Source organism: Loxodonta africana, chromosome 22 (assembly GCF_030014295.1).
Source record: "Loxodonta africana isolate mLoxAfr1 chromosome 22, mLoxAfr1.hap2, whole genome shotgun sequence".
Taxonomy (NCBI): domain Eukaryota; kingdom Metazoa; phylum Chordata; class Mammalia; order Proboscidea; family Elephantidae; genus Loxodonta; species Loxodonta africana.
Window position 1 is genome coordinate 38,464,161 of NC_087363.1, and position 24,111 is coordinate 38,488,271.

The 24,111-nt window shown below is 44.9% G+C and overlaps 1 protein-coding gene across 1 annotated transcript; it reads right to left on the minus strand.

Moving 5' to 3' along the window:
* Positions 1-588: 588 nt before the first annotated feature.
* Positions 589-24,052, minus strand: MRPS25 (mitochondrial ribosomal protein S25). The gene is made up of 4 exons (XM_003409742.4): positions 23,822-24,052; positions 5,472-5,578; positions 1,770-1,857; positions 589-1,015 (listed from the first exon to the last, which is right to left on the minus strand). The coding sequence occupies exons 1-4, from the start codon at positions 23,953-23,955 to the stop codon at positions 823-825; spliced, it is 522 nt and encodes a 173-aa protein (XP_003409790.2). The 5' UTR covers positions 23,956-24,052; the 3' UTR covers positions 589-822.
* Between the last annotated feature and the right edge of the window lie 59 nt (positions 24,053-24,111).

The window sequence follows — 24,111 nt, forward strand, 5'->3', positions numbered from 1 at the left end:
TCGTAGCCTCATCTGAGGGTGACTTGGCCCTTTCTGGTCCCCTGGAACTTGGAAATACCTGTAGTGGAAAACTCTAGCAGGGCTATCTCTGCACCCTAGCGGGGAACTCCCTGTGGATGAAAGGGTGCACACAGATGTTTCTGGAGCAGTGGACTGAAGCACAGAGCCAGGCCTCCAAGCAGCTAGCTCACCCTGTAAGGATACCTGCTACCAGTATAAAATGTGCTCCTGACATCTCAGAACTTATGTCCTCTGCCCTCTCATTTGACAGCTTTTACAGCTTCGACTTGGAGGGTGAGCACTGCACAAAGGGCTGCCTTTAGATTTCTGAAAAATGCCCAAAAGGTCTGAATGGAGGAGTGCCCACACTGCCAGCCACAGACAGGGCTCTGCCAGACTCACCCCCCCTGCTCTCAGTTTTCCAGAGCAGGGTCTGAAACAAGACATGAGGCCAAAGAAGGCAGGAGAAGGTAGAGGGATCGAGACATGGGTGTCTAAAAGCTACTAGCTATACAGCCTAGCTCCCAAATACCCTGTCCTCATGCAGGCCTTCATCCTTTGCCTCGAAGACCAGGTAGCACGCCCCACTGCTAGATGAAGCATTTTATTGGCACAAAGGGACAGGGGTATTCATTTAGCAGCTCAGCTGCAGTTCCTCCTCCCCCTTCCCCAAGGTTCTTTTTCACAGGTGTGTAAAAGAGACCCATTTATCGTAAACAGATTTTCAGAGTCTTTCTGGGGACAGACAGGATCAGGGGCTTCCTGTGGCCAAGGAAAACCCCACAGTCAGGCCCGATCCCCCCAGCCCCAGAAGCCAAGGCCTCAGTCCTGGGCACTGGCTTTCAGAGTTGCTTTGTACTTCCCCCTCATCTCCTTGGGTAATGGCACCAGCGCTGGGCAGGGCACCTGCCCCTCCACTTCACAGATGCACTCCCGCAGGCAATACTTCCGGGGGCCAAAATGGGCAGGGTGAGAGAGCTGCCTTTTCTCTTCCTCCTCTTTCTCGAGGGTTTCCCTGCCACAGAGCACAGACAACAACAAAACCTGAGCACCAATGTGAGGAAAAGGAGGACCTCAGCAAACCCCCCACAAGCCAGGGAGACCTGGGTCTCATTTGCTTTCTAACTGCTGCTCCCTCCCCAAGTCCACTGGCCTCTAAGGAGGGAGGAGGGCTTGGCAGGAAGGACCCCTGCAGGAGAGCAATGTCAGAGGCCCCAGGGGGTATGGTCACCGTGGGACACACATCCCAGATGTTGTACTCCCACCCAGAACCATAGGACCAGGCACATCACAGCAGTGGTGTCAACATTCAGATCCACTCTTGGGTGGGGCCCACATCTCTGACTGGGAGGCACAATCACAGATTTGGAGCTCTGGAAATGCCTCATGTGGCCTCTCAAAGAAGAGTTCTTAGGTTCCCTCCCTCCTCTCGTCTCCTTTCACTCATGGAAAGAAAAGGGACGTGCCTCAGGGGACCCAGAGGTTAGACATCTGCCAGCGCCAAGCTGAAAGGCCCAAGGAGAGATGTCTCAGCAGCACAGAGAGGGTAAGTGTGTTAGCTGCATTTCTGAGGGCGCTGAAGCTTGTACAGGTGCAATGACCTGACTCACGTATCTGGTGAACAGCACAGCTAGACCTGAACTGATGCTGCAGCCCACGCTCTGAACCTCGGTGCCTCTATATTCTCCAGGCCCCTCCCAGCACACCCCTTTCTCTCAAACTCTGGACTAAGACATCTGCCCCCCTCCAGGTCAACCCCAGCAACTCACTTGCTCTTCCCCAGGATTTTTTTGATGTGCTGCATGATCTCCTTATTGCTTTTGGTCTCCACATCCACCAGGACCTGCTCCCCAGTATCTGGAAACAAGAAGCTTAGTGAGGAGAAAAGCTGAGACTTGGCAGCACACTCAGCCTCAAAAGGTTGGGATTTGGGATTTGCTTTGAGTTGCAGAAACATTTTAACAATAAAATAAATATACTTGATAACGTAGCCCGTACGCTACCCCCTCATTTTCCCATTTCTTCAGACATCAGCAGACAGGAACTTTACCTATGTGCAAAAGCATACATTTTTAATTAAAATTCCACGTTCATGGATAGTAAGCTGTTAAGATGGCAATTCTCCCCGAAGAAATCCACAGATTCAATCCAATCCCTATCAAAATCCCACCAAGTGTTTTTGCAGAAGCTAACAAGATGATCCGAAAATTCACGCAGAAATGCAAAGAACCCAGAGTAGCTAGAACAATTTTTGAAAAACAAGAAAATGGAAGAATGTTAACCCTCCAATTTCAAGATACCACCAAGTTACAGTATTCAAGATGGTGTGGTACTGCCATAAAACAAACCAAAACCAAACCCGCTGCTGTCAAAGTCAATTCCTACTCATAGCGAGCACACCCACATAAGAGCAATCAGGTGATTTTTGACATTAAGTACCAACTCAACGGGGAAACGACAGTCTTTTCAACAAACCGTGCCGGGACAACTGGGATCTCCACATGCAAATAAATGAATTTAGACCTTTACCTCACAAAATAAATAAAAATTAACTCAGATGGATCAGAGTCCTAAATGTAAGAGCTAAAACTATAAAACTTGGAAGAAGGCATAGGAGAAAATCTTCATGACCTTGGGCAAAATTTTTTAGATATGACATCAAAAGCATAGTCCATAAAAAAAAAATTGAGAAACAACTTAAAATTCAAAGCTTTTACACTTTAGAAGACACTATAAACCACAGATTGGGAGAAAACATTCATAATTCAGATATTTGATAAAGAACTTGTATCCAGAATATATAAACGCTTCCACTAAGAAGACAATCTAACCAAAAAACTGGAAAACTAAATAGACACTTTACCCCAAAATAAATACAATGGCTAATAATAAGCATATGAAAAGACACTCAGCATCATTGTTGTCAGGTGCCACCAAGTCGCCTCTGTCTCCTAGCTACCTCATGTGTAACAGGGTCCAGGACCTGCCCATTTCTGCTCAACACAGCTGGAGCTTCCTGTTGGGCAGGTATGTGGTAATGGAAAGCAATTTTGGCCTTTGTCTTTGGTTCCCTGTAAACTAACCCTGGGAGTAACTGAGGTGACTTTATCTGGAACCTCAATCACACCTGAGGATTTGTGCTAACAAGTGGGGGCTGGCCAGATCAGAAAAGACTCACCTGGTAGGCCCATGTCAACTAACTGCACTGGCTGATAAAAGCCTTGAATAGGGAGGCTCAAGAGAGCTATGTGGATGGTGAAGGGAACATGATGCCCCCTCTTCGGGACATGGAAGCTCTGCGTTGAGAACCCTCCCAGACCTCATCTATGAGAGTCTTACCTGTGACGATTCTGACTTGTATCCTTTTGCTATGCTAAATCTATAATAGTTAAATACAGCACTTTCTGTGAGCCGTTCCAACAAATTATTGAACCCAAATGAGTAAGGGGGAGCCAGCAGGTCAAAATGAGGGAACCCAAGGGAGGTCCCTAACCTTGTGGCTGGCATTCTGAAGGGGTAAGTGGGGAAACCTCTGAATCTGTGGCCAGCAGATCAGAAGAGTAAGGTGTCATGTGGACTCCCAAACTGACAGCTGGTGTCTGCCTATTTGGCAGCGTAAAGGATGGTTTCCTTTTAACTTGGGGATCTGCCCTAGCTCTGACTGGTTATGGTCAGAGAGAGAGAGAGTCAGAAATGACTTGAGAAGTGGGAAACGGGGGACTGGATCAATCTCCACATTTTGGGGATTGAACTGATGACAATTTTTATTCATGAAACTAGCTGAGACTTTCTTAGAGCTGCACTAACCACCACAGAGGCTTCTCCTAGCTGGAGCTCCTTCCTTCTCCCTCTTCTCTCACAGGGCTCAGACCTTCACTGCGTCTGCACACCATGCTCACCCACCCCTGCTCTCTCTCCTCTCAATCCTTCAAGGTATTATCTCTAGCTAATCTCATCCTTCTATCTTAGCATCTAACAAAAACCCAAATGCTGGTCAACAGGTGAATGGATTAAGCTATAATATGACGGCACTGGGTTTATTTTTTAATATACTCACAGAATGCAATAAAAAGAATAAACTACTGATATATGCAGTAACACAGATCCATCTTAAAAACATGATGAAGCGTAAAAGAAGCCAGATACATTCACACTGTGAGATTCTATTTTTGAAATCATAAAGCCAACAAAACTCATCTACGGTGAAAGAAATCCTAACAGTGGTTGCCTTTGGGAGGATGGGGAATTAACCAGAAAGTAGCACTAGGGAACGTTCTGGAGTGAATGAAATGTTCTGTATCTTTATTGGGAAAGCAGTTTACACAGGTGTGTACAACTGTCAGAACTCACCAAGCTGTACACTTAAGATCTGTGCATTTTATTATATGTAAACTGTACCTCGATAAATTTAATTTTTTTAAAAAGCCAACAAGACGCATACCTACACAAAAAATCGGCATGGTACCACCATTCTCTTCATTTCCCTTTTCTTGCTCTATTTTTCCTTTTTTTTTTTTTTAATAGCACTTACCTTCCAAAACACCATCTTGTTAAGGTTCTCCCTGTGTCTCCTCTGCTGGAATATCATCTCTACAAAGGCAGAAGCCTTTTTCTGTTTGGCTCCCTGACACCTGAAGTACCTACAGTAGGGCCCACTTCCTAGCAGACATGTGATAAATATTTGCTGAATGAATGCAAACACACATCATTTTATTCCCTGAAACATTTCCCAATCTATGCTTCATCTGATTCTCATAATTGTGTTAGGCAAATGTTTTGCCTCCATTTGAGAAATAAAGAAATGGGAAAATTAACTGCGCATAGTCAAAACGATTTAGTGGAGAGCTGGGCCAAGACACTGGGTCTTCTATCTGGCACTGAGCCTAGTTTAAGTGAACCAGCTTTCACTTAGCACCTCATACATACACAGGCAGGACCACATAAGAGCACGGCCCAGCGAGAACACACACAGACACACGGGCTGTTCATGGTCAGCACTACAAGGGGTTCTTTGGGGGCACAGGGAGGGCCAATCTAAGGGTTCAGGGAAGGCTTCCAAAAGAAATGCTGCCCACGCTGAGTCTTAAAGGATTTAAAAAATAATAATAGTAATAAGCAAAGAGAGGTAGGAAGGGCATTCCAGGCAAAGAGACAAGCATGAGCAAAGGCATCGCAGCTTGGTGTGGCAACGAAATGTGGGAAACCTAGCATGTGGGGTATGAGGCAGAGGTAAGAGACGAGGCTGGAGAGGGAGGCAGGAACATGAGTCTACACGTCAGCGGCCATTGCGTGAACGGGCTGGAGAAGCCAAAGGAGATGGGCAATCAGGGAAGGAGTATAAAAGCTCCTAGGAAGGACGGAGGGGAGGAGGGAAATTGTCTCTCCAGGCATGTCTCCAATCAGTGTCTCAGACAGCCCCTGACCACTGGCAGGGCCAGCCCCTGACCACTGGCAGGGCCCCACTCACCCACCTAAATAGAATCGCAGGAACGGGGACGGTGTCATGTTCTTAAACATCATGATCTGCACCCAAGGGTTTCTATACTGGATCTGAGGTACGTTGAAAAACACAAATTTCCTGCAAAGGGAAGAAATAAAACCTGTGAGACAGTGTTTGTAACCTAAAACTTTGAGCATACGTGTTTTTCTGGGGAGAAGGTCCAGGGCTTTCATCACATTCTCAAAGAAGTCCCTGACCCCTAAACGGCGGAGGAAAACAGCTTTACGGAACCCATGAGTGTATTCTCGGAATGGTGTTGGGACCCCTGGTTGGTCATTTGAAGGAAGAGAAACTAGTATCCCTATCTCGCACTGGACACTAACCAAAAACCCACCAAGGCAAAAGTACAAACATAAAAGTGAACCTGCGTGAAGTCCTACACCTTGACGTGGGTGGTGGTTACACTGGTATCTTCATGGGGAAGTTTATCCCACTGCACACTCGCAGCCGTGCACTTAAATGTACCTAGGTTATACCCCAACTGGAGAAATGAAGCCATAAAAATAAGCATGAGGGGATATTTTTACAATACAGGAGTAGGGAAACCCTTTAAACTTAATAGTTTTAAAACAGAGATAAATTTGACTACATTAAAACCACTGAGTGGCAAAATTTAGCAAAGCCAAAATCAACATTTGCCAAACCAAACAAAATGTTTACAGAACATAAAACAAAGGGTTAATTTCCTTATTATAGGCTTACACATCATTAATACAACTTACAACTTAACAACAAAAAAAAAGGAAAAGGCCACTAATAGGCAGTTCACAGAAAAAAAATCCAAATGGCCTATAATACATGAAGAGATTCTCAATATACTCCCACTAAAGTCAAGCTGGAGCCCTGGTGGTGCAGTGGTTAAAAGCTTGGCTGCTAACCAAAAGGTCGGCAGTTCAAATCCATCAACCACCCCTTGAAAACCCTAGGGGGCAGCTCTACTCTGTCTTATAGGGTCACTATGAGTTAGAATTGACTCAATGGCGATGGGTTGGGTTTTGGTTTTTAAAGTCAAGCAAGTGAAAATAATGATTCCTTCTCACCTATTAAACTGCTAACCAAACCAAACCCAGTGCTGTCGAGTCTATTCTGACTCATAGCAACCCCACGGGACAGAGCAGAACTACCCCATAGAGCTTCCAAGGAACGCCTGGCGGATTCGAACTGCCGACCCTTTGGTTAGCAGTCATAGCACTTAACCACTACACCACCAAGGTTTCCTTAAACTGCTAAAGATAAAAAGAAAAAAAAAAAGTTAACAGAAGTGGGGAAACACTTGCTTCAGAATATAAATTCAGGAGGCGGGGCCAAGATGGTGGCGTAGTCAGACGCTTCTGTGATCCCTCTTACAACAAAGACACAAAAAAGCAAGTGAAACGATTATATTTATGACAAACTAGGAGCCCTGAACATCAAAGGCAAAGTTAGAAAATGGACTCAGTGGCAGGGGAGGTAGAGATGGTTCAAAAGCGGAGAGGAGTTGCCAGACCTAATCTCTGCGAACCCTCAGGCACAATTCCCTGGAGCGACTGCGGCGGGGCTGGTGGTAGCAGTTCTGGACAGTTTCCTCAGGGAGAGACACGCAGCCGCACAGCCTACTCACACCTCCGGAACCAGAGAAGAACGGCACTCTCAGCAAAAGCTAACTACTTACATATATTTTACCACACCCTCAGCCCCCAAGTCGGCTTCAGTGGCTGTCGGTTTCCCTGGGCCTGAGATAGACCCTGCTGAGTGCCCTGAGTCATGATCCCGCCCTTGGAGAAGGAATGAATTCACAACTGGAGGAAAAGATAACCTGCCAGTTCCACAAAGCTGGGAAGCTCAGGATAGAAGCAGCTCCTGTTCAGGCATAAACGGTCCGGGGACTTTGAATACCTTTCCTCCCTGTATGGACCTGTGTGGGCCTATTTCAGGTGAATAGGCCCTTATTGGCAGACTGCAACTGTTTCAGCTGTGTGGTGAACAGGCTGGTGTTTGATGTTTGACACTGCTTTGCCTATTAAACAGGGTCCTCACCTACCCACATCAGGGGCCTAAGGACTAGTGGTTCCACCCACGTCACATAGTCACCCACGGCAGGGGTCCAAGGATAACTGGTACCTCCCAGTCCTTACAACCATATGGTGCGCATGGTCCGTCTGTAGAACCCACCCACCGGTGCACTCTAGGGAACAGGGACGTGCTTTTCTCACAGATACATGGGGGACGGTTGTCAGCCCCCTGCCTTGTTCAGAGCATGACCCCTGCTGCAACCAGATACCAGTACCTACACCAATCACCCCTGCCCCTCTAAGACTGTAGGAGAGCCTGTAACACACACGTGATGATCAACTACCTGGACACCTGAGCTGAATCCATACAACAAAAGTGAATGGACTCTTAGGCTCACATGCCTGGTAACAGCTCTAGCCATCTGGTGATAGGATGTTAGGGCTTCAAAGGTGAAAATAATCAAGCTAGCTCACTCAAGCAACCCATCTGGGAATATCAAAATGAAACAAAGCAAGAAGCGAGGGTGCAGTAAGCAAACATAAAATAAACTAATAGAATAACTTATAAATGGCGTGGAGACAAGAGTCAATATCAAATCACAGAAGGAAACAGACCATGATCGCTTCAACAAGCTCTCCAAACAAACTGTCAAGGGATCTCTGAATGAAGGTGCCTTCCTGGTATTACCGGATGCAGAATACAAAAGATTAATATACAGAACTCTTCAAGGCACCAGGAAGGAGATCAGGCAATATGCAGAACAAGCTGAGGAACACACAGATATAGCAGTTGAAGAAATTAAAAAGGTTATTCAAGAACATAATGAAAAATTTAATAAGCTGCAAGAACCCATAGAGAGACAGCAATCAGAAATTCAGAAGATTAATAATGATATTACAGAATTAGACAACTCAAAACAAAGTCAGAGGAGCAGAATTGAGCAAGTGGAAGGCAGAATTAGTGAAGCTGAAGATAAAACACTTAGCACCAATATATTCAAAGAAAAATTGGATAAAAGAATTTTAAAAAATGAAGAAACCCTAAGAATCATGTGGGACTCTATCAAGAGAAATAACCTACAAGCGATTGTAATACCAGAAAAGGGAAGGATAACAGAAAATACAGAGAGAATTGTTGAAGATTTGTTGGCAGAAAACTTCCCTGATATCCTGAAATATGAGAAGATATCTACCCAAGATGCTCATCAAACTCCACTTAAAGTAGATCACAAAAGAAAGTCACCAAGACATAAACTTGCCAAAACCAAAGATAAAGAGAATTTTAAGAGCAGCTGAGAATAAACAAAAAGTCACCTACAAAGGAGAGTCAATAAGCTCGGATTACTTCGCAGAAACCATGCAGGCAAAAAGGCAATGAGATGACTTATATAAAGCATCAGAGGAAAAAAACTGCCAGCCAAGAACATATATCCAGCAACACTATCTCTCAAATATGAAGGCAAAATTAGGGCATTTCCAGATAAACAGAAGTTAAGGGAATTCATAAAAGCTACAAGAAATACTAAGGGGAGCTCTCTGGCTAGAAAATCAGTAATACCAGATATCAACCCAAGACTAGAACACAGGACAGCAACCAGATGTCAACCCAGATAGGGAAACCACAAAAATAAATCAAGATAAAAAAAACTCTCAAAACAGGGAAACAGCAATGTAATTATGTCTAAGAAGACAACATTAAAACAATAAAGAGGGACTAAGAAATGTTATCACAGGTCTTTCATATAGAGAGGAAGACAAGGTGATATAAAGAAATAAAAGTTAGGTTTAAACTTAGAAAAATAGGGGTAAACATTAAGGTAACCACAAAGGAGACTAACAACACTACTCATCAAAATAAAATACAAGGAAAAAATAAAGACTCAGCAGGAACAAAATCAACACAACAAATAAGAGGAAAAGACAATATACAAACACAAACTACTCAGCACAGAAAATTAAGTGGGAAAAAGAAACTATCCACAACACACAAAAAAAGACATCAAAATGACAGCGCTAAACTCACACCTATCCATAATTACGCTGAATATAAATGGACTAAATGCAGCAATAAAGAGACAGAGTGGCAGAATGGGTTAAAAAAAAAAAAAAAACACTATTAGTCTATATGCAGCCTACAAGAGACACACCTTAGACTTAGGATAGAAAAAAAATATATCAAGCAAACAACAATCAAAAAAGAGCAGGAGTGGCAGTATTTATTTCTGACAAAATAGACTTTAAAGTTAAATCTACCACAAAGAATAAGGAAGGACACTATTATAATGATTAAAGGGACATATAGCAGGAGGATATAACCATATTAAATATTTATGCACCCAGTGACAGGGCTGTAAGATACATAAACTCTTAACAACATTGAAAAGTGAGATAGACAGCTCCACAACTATAGTAGCAGACTTCAATACACCACCTTCTCTGAAGGACAGAACATGCAGAAAGATGCTCAATAAAGACAGGGAAGATCTAAATGCCACAATCAACCAACCTGACCTCATAGACATATACAGAACACTCCACCCAACAGCAGCAAAGTATATTTTCTTTTCTAGCACACATGGAACATTCTCTAGAATAGACTACATATTAGGTCATAAACCAAGCCTTAGCAGAATCCAAAACACAGAAATATGACAAAGCATCTTCTCTAACCATAAGGCAATAAAAGTAGAAATCAGAAAAAGCAGGGAAAAGAAATCAAACACTTGAAAACAGAACAATACCCTGCTCAAAAAAGACTGGATTATAGAAGACATTAAGGATGGAATAAAAAAAACTCATAGAATCCAAAGAGAAGGAAAACACTTCCTATCAGAACCTCTGAGACACAGCGAAAGCAGTGCTCAGAGGTCAATTTATATCAATAAATGCACATATACAAAAAGAAGAAAAGGCCAAAATCAAAGAATTATCCCTACAGCCTCAACAAATAGAAAGACAGCAACAAAAAGAAACACTCAGGCACCAGAAGAAACCACATAATAAAAATTAGAGCAGAATTAAGTGAAGTAGACAACAGAAAAATAACTGAAAGAGTTAACATGACCAAAAGCTGGTTCTTTGAAAAAATTAACAAAATTGATAAACCACTGGCCAAACTGACAAAAACAGGAGAGGAAGCAAATAACCCGAATAAGAAATGAGATGGGCGATATGACAACAGACCCAACTGAAATTAAAAGAATCATATCAGATTACTACGAAAAACTATACTCAAACAAATCTGAAAACCCAGAAGAAATGGATGAATTCCTAGAAACACACTACCTACCTAAACTAACACAAACAGAGGTAGAACTAAATAGACCCATAACAAAAGAAGAGATTGAAAAGGTAATTTTAAAACTCCCAACAAAAAAAAAAAGCCCTGGCCCAGACTGCTTCATTGCAGAGTTCTAACAAACGGTCAGAGAAGAGTTAACACCACTACTCCTAAAGGTACTTCAGAGCATAGAAAAGGATGGAATACTCCCAAACTCATTCTATGAAGCCAGCATATCCCTGATACCAAAACCAGGTAAAGACACCACAAAAAAGGAAAATTACAGACCTATATCCCTCATGAATGTAGATGCAAAAATCCTCAACAAAATTCTAGCCAATAGAATACAACATATCAAAAAAATAATTCACCATGACCAAGTGGGATTCATACCAGGTATGCAGGGATGGTTCAACAATAGAAACACAATTAATGTAATCTAGCCACATCATATAAATAAGACAAGAACTACATGATCTTATTAATTGATGCAGAAAAGGCATTTGACAAAGCTCAACACTCATTCATGATAAGAACTCTCAGCAAATAGGAATAGAAGGAAAATTCCTCAACATAATAAAGGGCATCTATACAAGGCCAACAGCCAACATCATCCTAAATGGAGAGAGTCTGAAGGCATTCCCCTTAAGATTGGGAACCAGACAAGGATGCCCTTTATCACCAATCTTACTCAGCATTGTGCTGGAAGTCCTAGCCACAGCAATTAGGCTAGATAAAGAAATAAAGGGCATCCAGATTGGTAAGGAAGAAGTAAAAGTATCTCTATTTGCAGATGACATGATCTTATACACAGAAAACCCTGAACAATCCGCAACAAAACTACTGAAACTAATAGTAGAGCTCAGCAGAGTATCAGGTTACAAAATGAACATACGAAAATCAGTTGTATTCCTCTACACCAACAAAAAGAACATCCAAGAGAAAATCACCAAATCAATACCATTTACAGTAGCCCCCAAGAAGATAAAATGCTTAGGAATAAATCTTACCAGAGATGTAAAAGACCTATACAAAGAAAACTACAAGACACTACTGAAAGAAACCAAAAAAGACCTACATAAGTGGAAAAACATACCTTGCTCATGGATAGGAAGACTTAACATTGTAGAAATTTTTATTCTACCAAAAGCAATCTATAGATACAATGCAATTCCAATCCAAATTCCAATGACATTTTTAATGAGATGGAGAAACAAATCACCAACTTCATATGGAAGGGAAAGAGGCCCTGGATAAGTAAAGCATTACTGAAAAAGTAGAACAAAGTGGGAGGCCTCACTCTACCTGATTTCAGAACCTATTATACTGCGACAGTAGCCAAAACAGCCTGGTACTGGTACAACAACAGGCACATAGACCCATGGAACAGGATTGAGAATCCAGACATAAATCCATCCACGTATGAGCAGCTGATATTTGACAAAGGCCCAAAGTCAGTTAAATGGGGAAAAGACAGTTTCTTTAACAAATGGTGCTGGCATAACTGGATATCCATCTGCAAAAAAATGAAACAAGACCCAGACCTCACGCCATGCACAAAATCGATCAAAGATCTAAATATAAAATCCAAATTGAAAAAGATCACGGAAGAAAAAACAGGGACAATGCTAGGAGCCCTAATACATGGCATAAACAGTATATAAAACACTACTAACAATGCACAAACACCAGAAGAGAAACTAGGTAACTGGGAGCTCCTAAAAATCAAACACCTATGCTCATCCAAAGACTTCACCAAAAGAGTACAAAGACTACCTACAGACTGGGAAAAAGCTTTTAGCTATGACATTTCTGATCAGTGCCTGATCTCTAAAATCTACATGATAACTACAAAAAGACAACCCAATTAAAAAATTGGCAAAAGATATGAACAGGCACTTCACCAAAGAAGACATTCAGGTAGCTAACCGATACATGAGGAAATGTTCACAATCACTAGCCATAAGAAAAATGCAAATCAAAACTACAATGAGATTCTATCTCACTCCAATAAGGCTGGCATTAATCCAAAAAACACAAAATAATCAATGTTGGAGCACTTACACACTCCTAGTGGGAATGTAAAATGGTACAACCACTTTGGAAATCGATTTGGTGCTTCCTTAAAAAGCTAAGAAATAGAACTACCATACAATCCAGCAATCCTGCTCCTTGGAATATATCCTAGAGAAATAAGAGCCTTTACACGAACAGATATATGCACACCCATGTTCACTGCAGCACTGTTTACAACAGCAAAAAGATGGATGCAACCAAGGTACCCATCAACAGATGAATGGATAAATGATGATATAGTCACACAATGGAATACTATGCATCAATAAAGAACAATGATGAATCCGTGAAACATTTCACAACACAGAGGAATCTGGAAGGCATGCTGAGTGAAATTACTCAGTTGCAAAAGGACAAATATTGTATGAGACCACTATTATAAGAACTCGAGAAGTAGTTTGAACAGAGAAGAAAATATTCTTTGAAGTTATGAGAGTGGGGAGGAAGGGAGGGAGGGGGTATTCACTAATTAGTAGACAACAACTATTTTAGGTGAAGAGAAAGACAACACACAATACAGGGGAGGTCAGCACAACTGGACTAAACCAAAAGCAAGTAAGTTTCCTGAATAAACTGAATGCTTCGAAGACTAGCATAGCAGGGGTGGGGGTTTGGGGGTCATGGTTTTGGGGGACATCTAAGTCAACTGGCATAATAAAATCTAGTAAGAAAGCCTTCTGCATCCCACTTTGGAGACTCGCATCTGGGGTCTTAAACGCTAGCAAGCAGCCATCTAAGATGCATCAATTGGTCTCAACCCACCTGGAGCAAAGGAGAATGAAGAACACCATAGACACAAGGTAATTATGAGCCCAAGACACAGAAAGGGCCACATTTACCAGAGGGTACATCAGCCTGTGACCAGAGCTAGATGGTGCCCGGCTACAGCTGATGACTGCCCTGACAGGGAACACAACAGAGAACCCCTGAGAGAGCAGGAGAGAAGTGGGATGCAGACCTCAAATTCTCATAAAAAAAAAAAACCAGATGTAATAGTCTTACTGAGGCTAGAGGGACCCCGGAGGTCATGGTCCCCAGACCTTCTGTCAGCTCAAGACAGGAACCATTCCCAGAGCCAACTCTTCAGACAGGGATTGGACTGGACTGTAGGATAGAAAATGATACTGATGAAGAGTGAGCTTCTTGGATCAAGTAGACACATGAGACTAGGTGGGCAGCTCCTGTCTGGAGGGGAGATGAGAGGGCAGAGGGGGTCAGAAGCTGGCTGAATGGACATGAAACATGAAAATAGAGGGTGGAGAGAAGGGGTGTGCTGTCTCATTAGGGGGAGAGCAACTAGGAGTATACAGCAAGGTGTATGTAAATTTTTGTATGACAGACTGACTTGATTTGTAGATTTTCACTTAAAGCATAAGAAAAACTAAAAAAAAGAAAAACAAACAAACAAAAGAATATAAATTCATTTAACCCCTTTGGAGGTCAATTTGGAGCTAGCAAAATTTTAAAAGCACAGATCTTTTTTTTTATTATTATTGTTTTATGGTAGTAAAAATATATACACAAAATTTGCGGCCTTAACCATTTTTCAGTGTACAAGTCTGTGATGTGAACTACGTTCATCGTGTTGTACAACTATCACTGCTATCTGTCTCCACTTTTTCCACTGCCATGAACAGAAACCCAGCGTCCCCTAGGCAACGACTCCCCGTTTCCCCCTCCCTCCCACTCCTGGTAACCACTAATAAACTGTGGTTTTTATGGTTTTGCCTATTGCAGGTAAGTGAGATCATACAGCATTTGTCCTTTTGAAAAGCACAGATCTTGCCTCAACAACTTCACTTCTGGTCTTAGAGAGGCTCCCACTTGAACGCAAAGCCACAGTTGAGGTTTACTGCAACATTATCTGTAATACAACGGGAAAGAGGAACAGCTTAAATGCCCACCGATATGGGACTGATTAAGTAAGTTATCATACAACCATGTCTGGATCCTTCCGTCTGCCCCTCCCGGTCCCCTCCCCACCTCTTCTGTGTCCTGATGGTAACCAGATGACATCTGGGGCTTCCCTGCCCTCTGGCTTTGTAAGGGGTTTGGCCCATGGGGAGCACTGGCACGAGACTGGAAGGAGGGAGGTGAAGTCAAGGCATTTCCTTCCCTGGCTCGATCCCTGGCTGTGTCTTAGCCCTGGCAGCTCCAGCCTCTAGGTCCCAACAACCACTCTCTCTCCTCATTTCCTCACGCCTAGACCTACAGTCTTGGTCCATCACTTGTGGTTTCTTTTCCCCTTCCTTGCTCATACCTTTGCAAATTGTCCCTTAACTAAGCGATGCACAAATTATCCTAATTTAAACATGCTGTCTGTTTCCTGCTGGCAACCTGACCAGAACACCAGCCCAGGGAATGGTGAGAAAGGTATAGGGGACAGCAGCAGTCTTGGAACCAGACTGCATGGCTGCGAAGCCCAGCTCTGCCACTGCCTGGCTGGCAGACCCAGGGCAAGGCACTTTTCTGTGGCTCAACGTTTATGCCACCTGTAAAAAAAAAGAGGTGATAATAGTATGTGTACTACAGGGAACAGTTAAATAAATTAATATATAATTAAATGGGTTAATGTATACAAAGGACTTAAAAGACTACCTAGTACAAGTGTGCAGCAAGGTGTATATGGGTTTTTGTGTGAGAAACTGGCTTGATTTGTAAACTTTCACTTAAAGCACAATAAAAATTATTAAAAAAAAAGTTTTATTATTATGTGACAGGAGCCCTGGTGGCGCAGTGGGTTAAGTGCTCAGCTAACCAAAAGGTCGGCGGTTCAAAACCAGCAGCCACTCTGCAGGAGAAAGATGTGGCATTCTGCTTCCATAGGATTTACAACTTCAGAAACCCTAAGAGGCAGGTCTACTCTGTCCTATAGCATCGCTATAAGTTAGAATCCACTTGATGGCAACGGGTTTGGCTTTTCTTCGTTGTTATTATTATATAAGATCCTTGGGTGGCATAAACAGTTTGTGTTTGACTACTAACCGAAAGGCTGGCAGTTCAAACCCACCCAGCAGCACCACAGAAGGCTTGGCGATCTGCTTCCACAAAGATTTTTTTAAGAACCTGTTGCCGTCAAGTTGATTCCAACTCATAGCAATCCTACAGGACAAAGCAGAACTGCGCCCTAGGGTGTCCAAGGAGCAGCTGGTAGATTTGAACTGCTGGCCTTTTGGTTAGCAGACAAGCTCTTAACCACTACACCACCAAGGTTCCTTCATGAAGATGACAGCCAAGAACACCCCATGGGGCAGTTCTAGTCTGTAACACATGGGGGCTCCATGAGTTGGAATCAACTCAACAGCAGCAGGTTTATTATCACATAGCTGATCAAAAGGAGGAGGCAGACCTATAAAGAGCTGACAAGGAATGGTCTTCCAGACACGCTGAGTGAAAAAAGCAAGGGCCAAAATATGCACGCAGTATATACTCATCTGTATGGGGTTTTTTAAGATACAAAAATGAAGATATGCAAACAGCTGAAAGGATTTTCACCTGATTTGGAGGACGCACTTAGAATGACATGACTTAAAGTAAGCCTCTCTGACATATGAAACTCACTGTGGAGAGTCCTGCAGGAGCTCCCCCAAAGCAGCAAGCCCTGATACTCCCAGCAGCTGAACGTGAGATCTGAGAAAGGTCCAGGGGACACACTGGACAGAGAGAATAAATGATAGTTTCAGTGAGGCACCCCCAAGTCCAAACTGCCTGGGGCTCACACTTCAAATGGCAGGTAAGCAGTGGGGCTACTGCTCACACAAGCGGCACTTCGTAAGGATGAGTAACAGCAGGGTGTTATTAATAATAATTAATAAATCTTCTGATTCAACTAGAATAAAAAATATAAACCCAATAGGTCCACATGTATATAACACATATGTTGAGTGTACACTGTGGTATGATGGATCACTTTTGTGTGGCCTTTCTGGCCATGGTCTTGTAACTCTCACCCAAGTGACTGGGTGGGACTATGCAAATAAGATAATGTGGCCCACCAACGGGACGGCCCAGCCAGCATGCTCCTCAGATGGGGACTTTTTGTCTCACATACTTTGGACATGTTATCAGAAGGGACCAGTCCCTGGAGAAGGACATCATGCTTGGTAAAGTAGGTCAGTGGAAAAGACGAAGACTCTCAACAAGATGGACTGACAAAGTGGCTACAACAACGGGCTGAAGCATAACAACGATACTGAAGATTTCACAAGACGGAGGAGGGTTTCATTCTGTTGTACACAGGGTCACCGTGAGTTGGAATTGACTCGATGGCACCTAACAACAACAAGGGGACTGGTCAGTTTTGCCATCCTGCTAGGCTTAAAATGAGCCTTCCCAGAAGTGGGAAGGAGAGGATCCCACCACTGGCAAGAAGAATGTCCTTTGGACCTGGGATCCCTGTGCTGAGAAGCTCCTGCAACCAGGAGAGGGAGAGAGAGAGAGAGCTGTAGCACTGATGATGGCAAAAAGCAGTGGCAGAGAAACAGCGGCAGAAGGGACCAGCAGGAAACGTCGCAGTGTGGTTCCCGGCCCACGGAACAAGAAAGCTGAGTGCTTTGGGCAGGAGGCTTGCTGGTGGAGGGAGTAGGGTATCTCTAACCACTTGGTGGAGCTAGGTTTGCTGACCCACAGAGCTAGAGCTGAGCACCTTCGGCGTGCTCAGCTTACTGAGCTTACTGGCGGGGTGGGGTGCCCCCGGGCACTTACTGGCAGAGCTAAAAAGAGTTTTGTAACACTTGTTTGAGCAGGACAGAGGCTGAGGGGCCAGAGAGAGGCGAGCCTATGGGCACAGCTGAAAAGAGGCCATCCTGATGGAAGAGCTGTATCCTGAGTGTTCCTGAACCTGAACCACAACTTGTTAACCAAACCAAACCCAGTGCCATCGAGTTGATTCCAACTCATAGCGACCCTATAGGACTGAGCAGAACTGCCCCGTAGAGTTTCCAAGGAGCGCCTGGTGGACTTGGTTAGCAGCCGTAGCACTTAACCACTACACCACCAGGGTTTCCCACAACCTGTTACTTCCCTAATAAGCCCCATAACAGTGAATATTGTCTGTGAGTTCTGTGTGGCTTTCGCAATGAATTATGAAACCCAGCAGAGAAGTAAAGGGTGCCGTGGGAGGGACGGCTGGTGTCCGAACTGGTGAAGATGGCGGAGAAAGGAGCCATGTCTGACCCCTGCCTCAGAGGAATCAGGCTTGGGCTGTTATCTTCTTGCTCATGAAATTAGAGGCCAGATGTCTCTGCATGTGCGCACGCACGCGCGCACACACACACACAGTGAAAGTGGTGCGACAGCATCATCAGACCTCCTCATCTAACTTTACAAGGTGGAGAGGGAGCAGAATCACCATCAGCCCGAGGCTTATCCCTATAGAGGTCAACATACTTCCACCCCCCCCGATCTTTTTCCCAATTTTGACACCAGCCATCCCACCCAGACCACTCTCTACTTCTGCACTGGGCTCAATAATTTGTTGCAATGGCCACACAGAACTCACAGACCATACTCACAGGGTTTATTAGGGAATTAACAGGTTACATTCGGGATCAGGATCAAGACAGACTTCTCTCTCCAGGTCCCTGGCCTGGCCTCTGCCCTGCTCGATAAGTGCCTGGAGGCACCCCACTGTGCCAGCAAACCTTCTGCCTGAAGGCGCTCAGCTCCCTCACTCCGTGGGTCAGTGAGCCTAGCTCTGCCAACAAGTGCTTGGAGGGAACCGACTCCACCTGCGACTCTCTTGCCCAGGGGCACTCAGCTCTCTTGCTCTGGGGTGGCACACCACTGTAGCTGCCTCCGTTCAGTGGGCAAGGAAGCCCATCACGCCATCTTGCATCAGTTCCCTGGTTCTGCTGCTGCTGCTTCTTGCTATCTCACGCCTTCTTCAGTGTTACAGCTCTCTGTTTGTCTCCAGAGTCTAGGAATGCTGGGACCCCGGGTCCAAAGGACATGGCCACTCCTGGCTCTTCTTTCTTGATGGCAGTGAGGTCTCTTCTCTGCCCTGGGATTGGCTTTTAAGCCTAGCAGGTGGCAAAACTGACCAATTCCCTCATTAAGGTTCCATACACCTTATTTGCACGCCCCCCTGCAATGATTCCATGTACCTGATTTGTAGAGTCCCACCCAATCATTCTGTGGGAGTCACAGACTATGAATTGCTAAAAGGGCCACGTTCAGAAATTCACTGCACCGCACACACTCACACAGAGATGCTTATATAAGTATAGAAAATTTCTGAAAGAAAATACAAAGAACTTAAAACAACTTAGGAGAGGTTGCCTCTAATGAGGCTTGGGGCAGAGGGTTTAGAGGAAAAGGGAAGAGATTTTCCACCTGTCCACTCACCCACCCATCCACCCATGTGTGTGCACGTATGTATATATGCATTTGCTTGACTGTATGTGTAACTTTATAAAACTAGCTTTTTAGAAATCACTTGAAGTTGTCAAGGATTTCATTTTACTTGGATCTACAATCAACACCCATGGAAGCAGCAGTCAAGAAATCACGAGACATATTGCATTGGGCAAATCTGCTGCGAAAAACCTCTTCAAAGTGTTGAAGAGCAAAGATGTCACCTTGAAGACTAAGGTGCACCTGACCCAAGCCATGGTATTTTCAATCACATCATATGCATGTGAAAGCTGGACAATGAATAAGGAAGACCGAAGAAGAGTTGACGCCTTTGAGTTGTGGTGTTGGCGCAGAATATGGAATATATCATGGACTGCCCAAAGAACGAACAAATCTGTCTCGGAAGGAGTACAGCCAGAAGTACATCCTCGGAAGCAACGATGGCGAGACTGCGTCTCCCATCCCGTGGACGTGTTGTCAGGAGGGATCAGTCCCTGGAGAAGGACATCATGCTTGGTATGGTGGAGGGTCAGCAAAAAAGAGGAAGACCCTCAACAAGACGGGCTGACACAGTGGCTACAACAGTGGGCTCAAGTATGACAACAATTGTGCAGATGGCACATGACTGGGCAATGTTTTGTTCTGTTGTGCACAGGGTCACTATGAGTCGGAACCAACTTGATGACACCTAACAACAATGCCGTTAATATCCTCAAAATGATAAGAGCAGATTCTGCAATCATGAAACAACATCTGGATGCCATTTAAAAAGAAACAATTCAAGGACAGGAAAGAATTTTAGAAATTAAGATTTAAAGATCAAAGAGATCCAATATTCAAAGAAGGAGGAGTTCCAGAAAGAGGTATCAAAAAAAGGGGGAAAAAAAACCAGAGAGGGATAAATCATCAAAATAATTAAGGAATTTTTCTCCAAACCGAAGAGCACTAAAAGGGGCCTGCAGAATGGCCAGAACATGAAGGCAGAAGGCACATCACAGGAAGTTTCAGAATACTGGGGACAAAGAGAAGATTCACAAGCTTCCAAAGCAGGGGTAGTGAACAGGTGTGGCACCCTAAGGGTCAGGAATCAGAATGGCATAAGACTTCTCAAAAGCAACACTGGAAATTAAAACATAATGGAGCAATGCCTTCAGGATTCTGAGGGAAAATAATTCCCAGCTGTGTGTGAAGGAAGGGTAGCTAGCCATCTTCAGATGTGTTACTGAACTCAGACATACACATGCTTTCTCAGGACACTCTGGCAGATGTGCTTCAAGACAGTAAACCAAGAAAGTGGAAGACATGCGGTCCAAAGAAAGACTGAGGTGACGGAATACCTAGGATAATGGGTGAGGGGAGAGCCAAGAAGACAGCCATGAAGCTTGTTTTAAGATTTTTTCAAGAACATGATGAAATTCATAGAACCAATAGAAAACCTGATTATTTAACTGTCTGGGAAGACTTCCACAACTGGGGCAGAATCCAAAGTTGAAACAAAACAAAAACAGTGGCAATTATTAACTCCAGGGAAAACAAAAGATTTCCAAAAAGAAAAATAATCACAGTATTCTATCCAGCTCGACTGTGTGTAGTATTTACAAAGTCATATTAATTTAAACACGAATATTGTACTATCCAAAATTCTGAAATAACTCTGTAGGGAGGATAGGGAGTCGGATGGTATGCATGTGTTTGGGGCAGAGGTGGCAACAGTGGGGAATGAGACCTAAATCATCTTCCATACTGACAAGTCAATAGAGATGCCTAAAACTGAAAAATTAAGTATGTTATTTAACTATAACCCATTGCTGTCTAGTCGGTTCAGACTCGCAGCAACCCTACGAGGCAGAATAGGGTTTCCAAGACTGTAAATCTTTATGGAAGCAGATTGCCACATCTTTCTCTCATGGAGCAGCCTGGTGGATTTGAACTGAAGACCTTTTGGTTAGCAGCGGAGCACTTTAACCACTGCTCCATCAGGGCCCACTTAACTACAGGGAGGTAAAACTCTAATTAAAGCGTTAGAAGTGACAGTTGTTGCCTCTAGGGATGGAAGCAGAGGTAGAGTACTGTCGCTTGTCCTTGTTAGCCTGTACAACTTGATAACTTGCAGGACTGTAAACTCAGAAGCTAAATTTACAATCCTGGGCTTAGGATGCCTCTGCTCAAACCCCACCCCCACAGCAGACTATCCTATCATCACAGAACTTTCTAAAAATGAACTAGGGCATACCCATGCAGGCATTTCCCACACCTACAACGACTAGGAAGGAGCCCTGGTGGTTTAACAGTTAAGCACCTGGATGCTAACCCGCCCAGTGGCTCCTCAGAAGAAGGACCTGGCAGCCTGCTCCCATAAAGACTACAGCCCAGGAAACCCTATGGGGTAGTCCTACTACATCACATGGGGGTCGCTATGAGTCAGAATGAACTCAATAGTACTTAACGGCTAGGACAGAAATTCAACAGGGATTTTAAAATAGTTCTTGTTGAAGCATGAAAGGAAAGTTAACAATGATAAGGTATCTCTTGTTGAGCACCTGCTGTATATGCCACACACTTTGCACTCCAATCCTCACAACAACCGTGGAAGATGGGGCTTTACCACTAAGGAAAATGAGATCAGAAAAGTTAAGTAAACTGCCGTGTTGTTGTAGTTGGGCACTGTCCAGTTGATTCTGACTCAAAGCAACCCCAAGTGACAGAGAACTGCCCCATAGGGTTTCCTAGGCTATAGTCTTCACACAGGCAGGTGGCCGGGTCTTTCTTCCGCAGAGCCGCTGGTGGGTTTGAACCGCCAACCTTTCAGTTAGCAGCTGAGTGTTTAACTGTTGAGCAGCCAAGGCTCCTTTTAAACTGCCTGAGGTCACTCAATTATAATCCACCTAGGTATTGGGACTTGGCACCACTTCTTAAAACCTAACTATTTAAAAATCAGGAGATTTACATAAGCATCTGGATTTCTGGCTTCTTAATAAATCAGAAATTCTGCTAACATGGAGCCCACATTGGTAAAATGTAGCTGGGCAGCGAACACCCCTGCAGACAGGGCACGTGCTTTCCAGTTAACCACAGGCCCATCCAGCTGCCTCCTCCTTTTCGTGAGCTGCCTGGCCTCTGCCTTTGGGACCCCTGGTTTGCACAGATGCACAGTGGGTTATGGAGGAGTATGTGGACCCATTCACCCCAAGCCCAAGTCTTCCAGGAAGCCCTCATCCCAGCTGATCCCATGGAAGCAGGTCCACATTCTCCTGTGCATCTGGGGAGACCTAATGGCTAGGAGGTAGCTTCTGACTATCCTGAACAGCCCTGCAATCAGGATCCCTCAGCACTGGGGACCATCCTCCACAGAGAGTTGCCCTCCCTGCCTCATTCTGACCACATACTCTCTAGACTCTGAACTCCTCCCCTCGCCTGACCTACAGATCTTGGGACCCAGGCCTGCAGCCTAACCTACAGATTTTGGACTTGCCAGGCCTCCACAATCCCACCCATTCCCAAAGGTTCTCAACAACAGGACGTTTTTCTTAGTCACTGTTGAATTCACAGCACATGGCACGAGGCCTAGCATTTAAGAGGCACTCAATCCATCTTTACTTCACACCTGAAGAGCCAAAAGCGCTCCTGTGGCCTCAAAGCTCAATTTGAACTTTTCACTTGGGAACTTCCATTAATGAGCTGCTACTCTGCTCCAGACTGAAGAGCTTAGGGTCTACTGGGGAAGTCTGCTGCTACACAGCTGACACATAATTAATCGCTTAATTGTAACAGCGGTAAATCTTACAAAAGAGAAAGCACTTTCACACTACTCGGAGTTACACAACGCCAGCTTACCATTCACCACTAGCCCTGGTACTCTGGACAAGCAAGTTATTTGACCTCTCTGTACCTCCCTTCCTCGTGCCTACAGTGGGGATAATACTGGGGTTTCTGTAAAGACCAGATGAAACATGCAGACATGTAACAAGGACTCAGTAAACGTTAGCAGCTGTTGCTTCTCTCACTTCATCCTCCTATCAGACCTGGGAACAGATTCATCCCCGTTTGGCAGAAGACACTGAGAAGGCCCAACTCGCCCAAAGCCAGCAGATGGACAGCCGTCGCTCGTGGCTGGGCTCTGTCCTGATTCCGCTGCTCGCGCCTCCTCAAAGAGGCGATCTGAGCCCGACTCTCCTCATCACTCACCGGCCGGGCACCGGTAAGGAGGCGGTGGCCTCTCTCTAACCTCTCTCACTACAGCGCGTGCCCACCCTGGAGGAAGGAGAATGGGGCAGGAGGGAGGGGACTCTTGTCCTTCCAGCCCTCACTGCAGTCACTACTGCAGGTCAAGGCAGAGCTCCGCCGCCAACCCACCCCGAGGCCATGGCTCCGGCCGGGCCGCCGCCCTCCTTCTCTCGCCGTGGGACCTGGAGCAGCTACTCCTCAGTGTCCTCATCTGTAAAACGGGGGTAGTAACAGCTCCAACCTCAGGCTGCCATGCCCAGGATACGCGGGGGCCCAGCGCAGCTCCTTGTCTCAATAACCGGAAGCGACGTTACTCACAGGTTATGACAATGATCACTTTACGGTTTGCGAGGTCCGCGGGCGGGGCAGGAAGGACCCTCGCCTGCTCGGACTAACCTGGCGCCCTCGCCCAGCTTCCCTTGCGTGTTGTAATTCACCGTCATGACCTTCACCGACTCCTTGAATATCACGTCGCCCTGGCCCAGGTATTGCAGGGTGCGGCGAATGGGGAAGCGGCCCTTCATGGGCATGGCGGCGGCGGCGGGGGCGGCGGCGGGCCCCGCAGGGCGGCCGAGAGGCTAGAACTGGAGAGAAGAGCCACCACCTCCCAGGCGGACCGCACACGGATTACCCTCCGCGCGGCGATTCTGCCTCTCGCGCAGACTCACGGGACACTTCCCGAAGAG

Bases quoted from the DNA above. Each gene is read 5' to 3' on its own strand.
- MRPS25 (XM_003409742.4), bottom strand. From the start codon at position 23,955: ATGCCCATGAAGGGCCGCTTCCCCATTCGCCGCACCCTGCAATACCTG. The intron at 5,579-23,821 runs GTTAGTCCGAGC...TTCCCTTTGCAG, and splicing joins AAGCTGGGCGAGGGCGCCAG to GAAATTTGTGTTTTTCAACG. The intron at 1,016-1,769 runs GTGAGTTGCTGG...GCTCTGTGGCAG, and splicing joins AAAATCCTGGGGAAGAGCAA to GGAAACCCTCGAGAAAGAGG.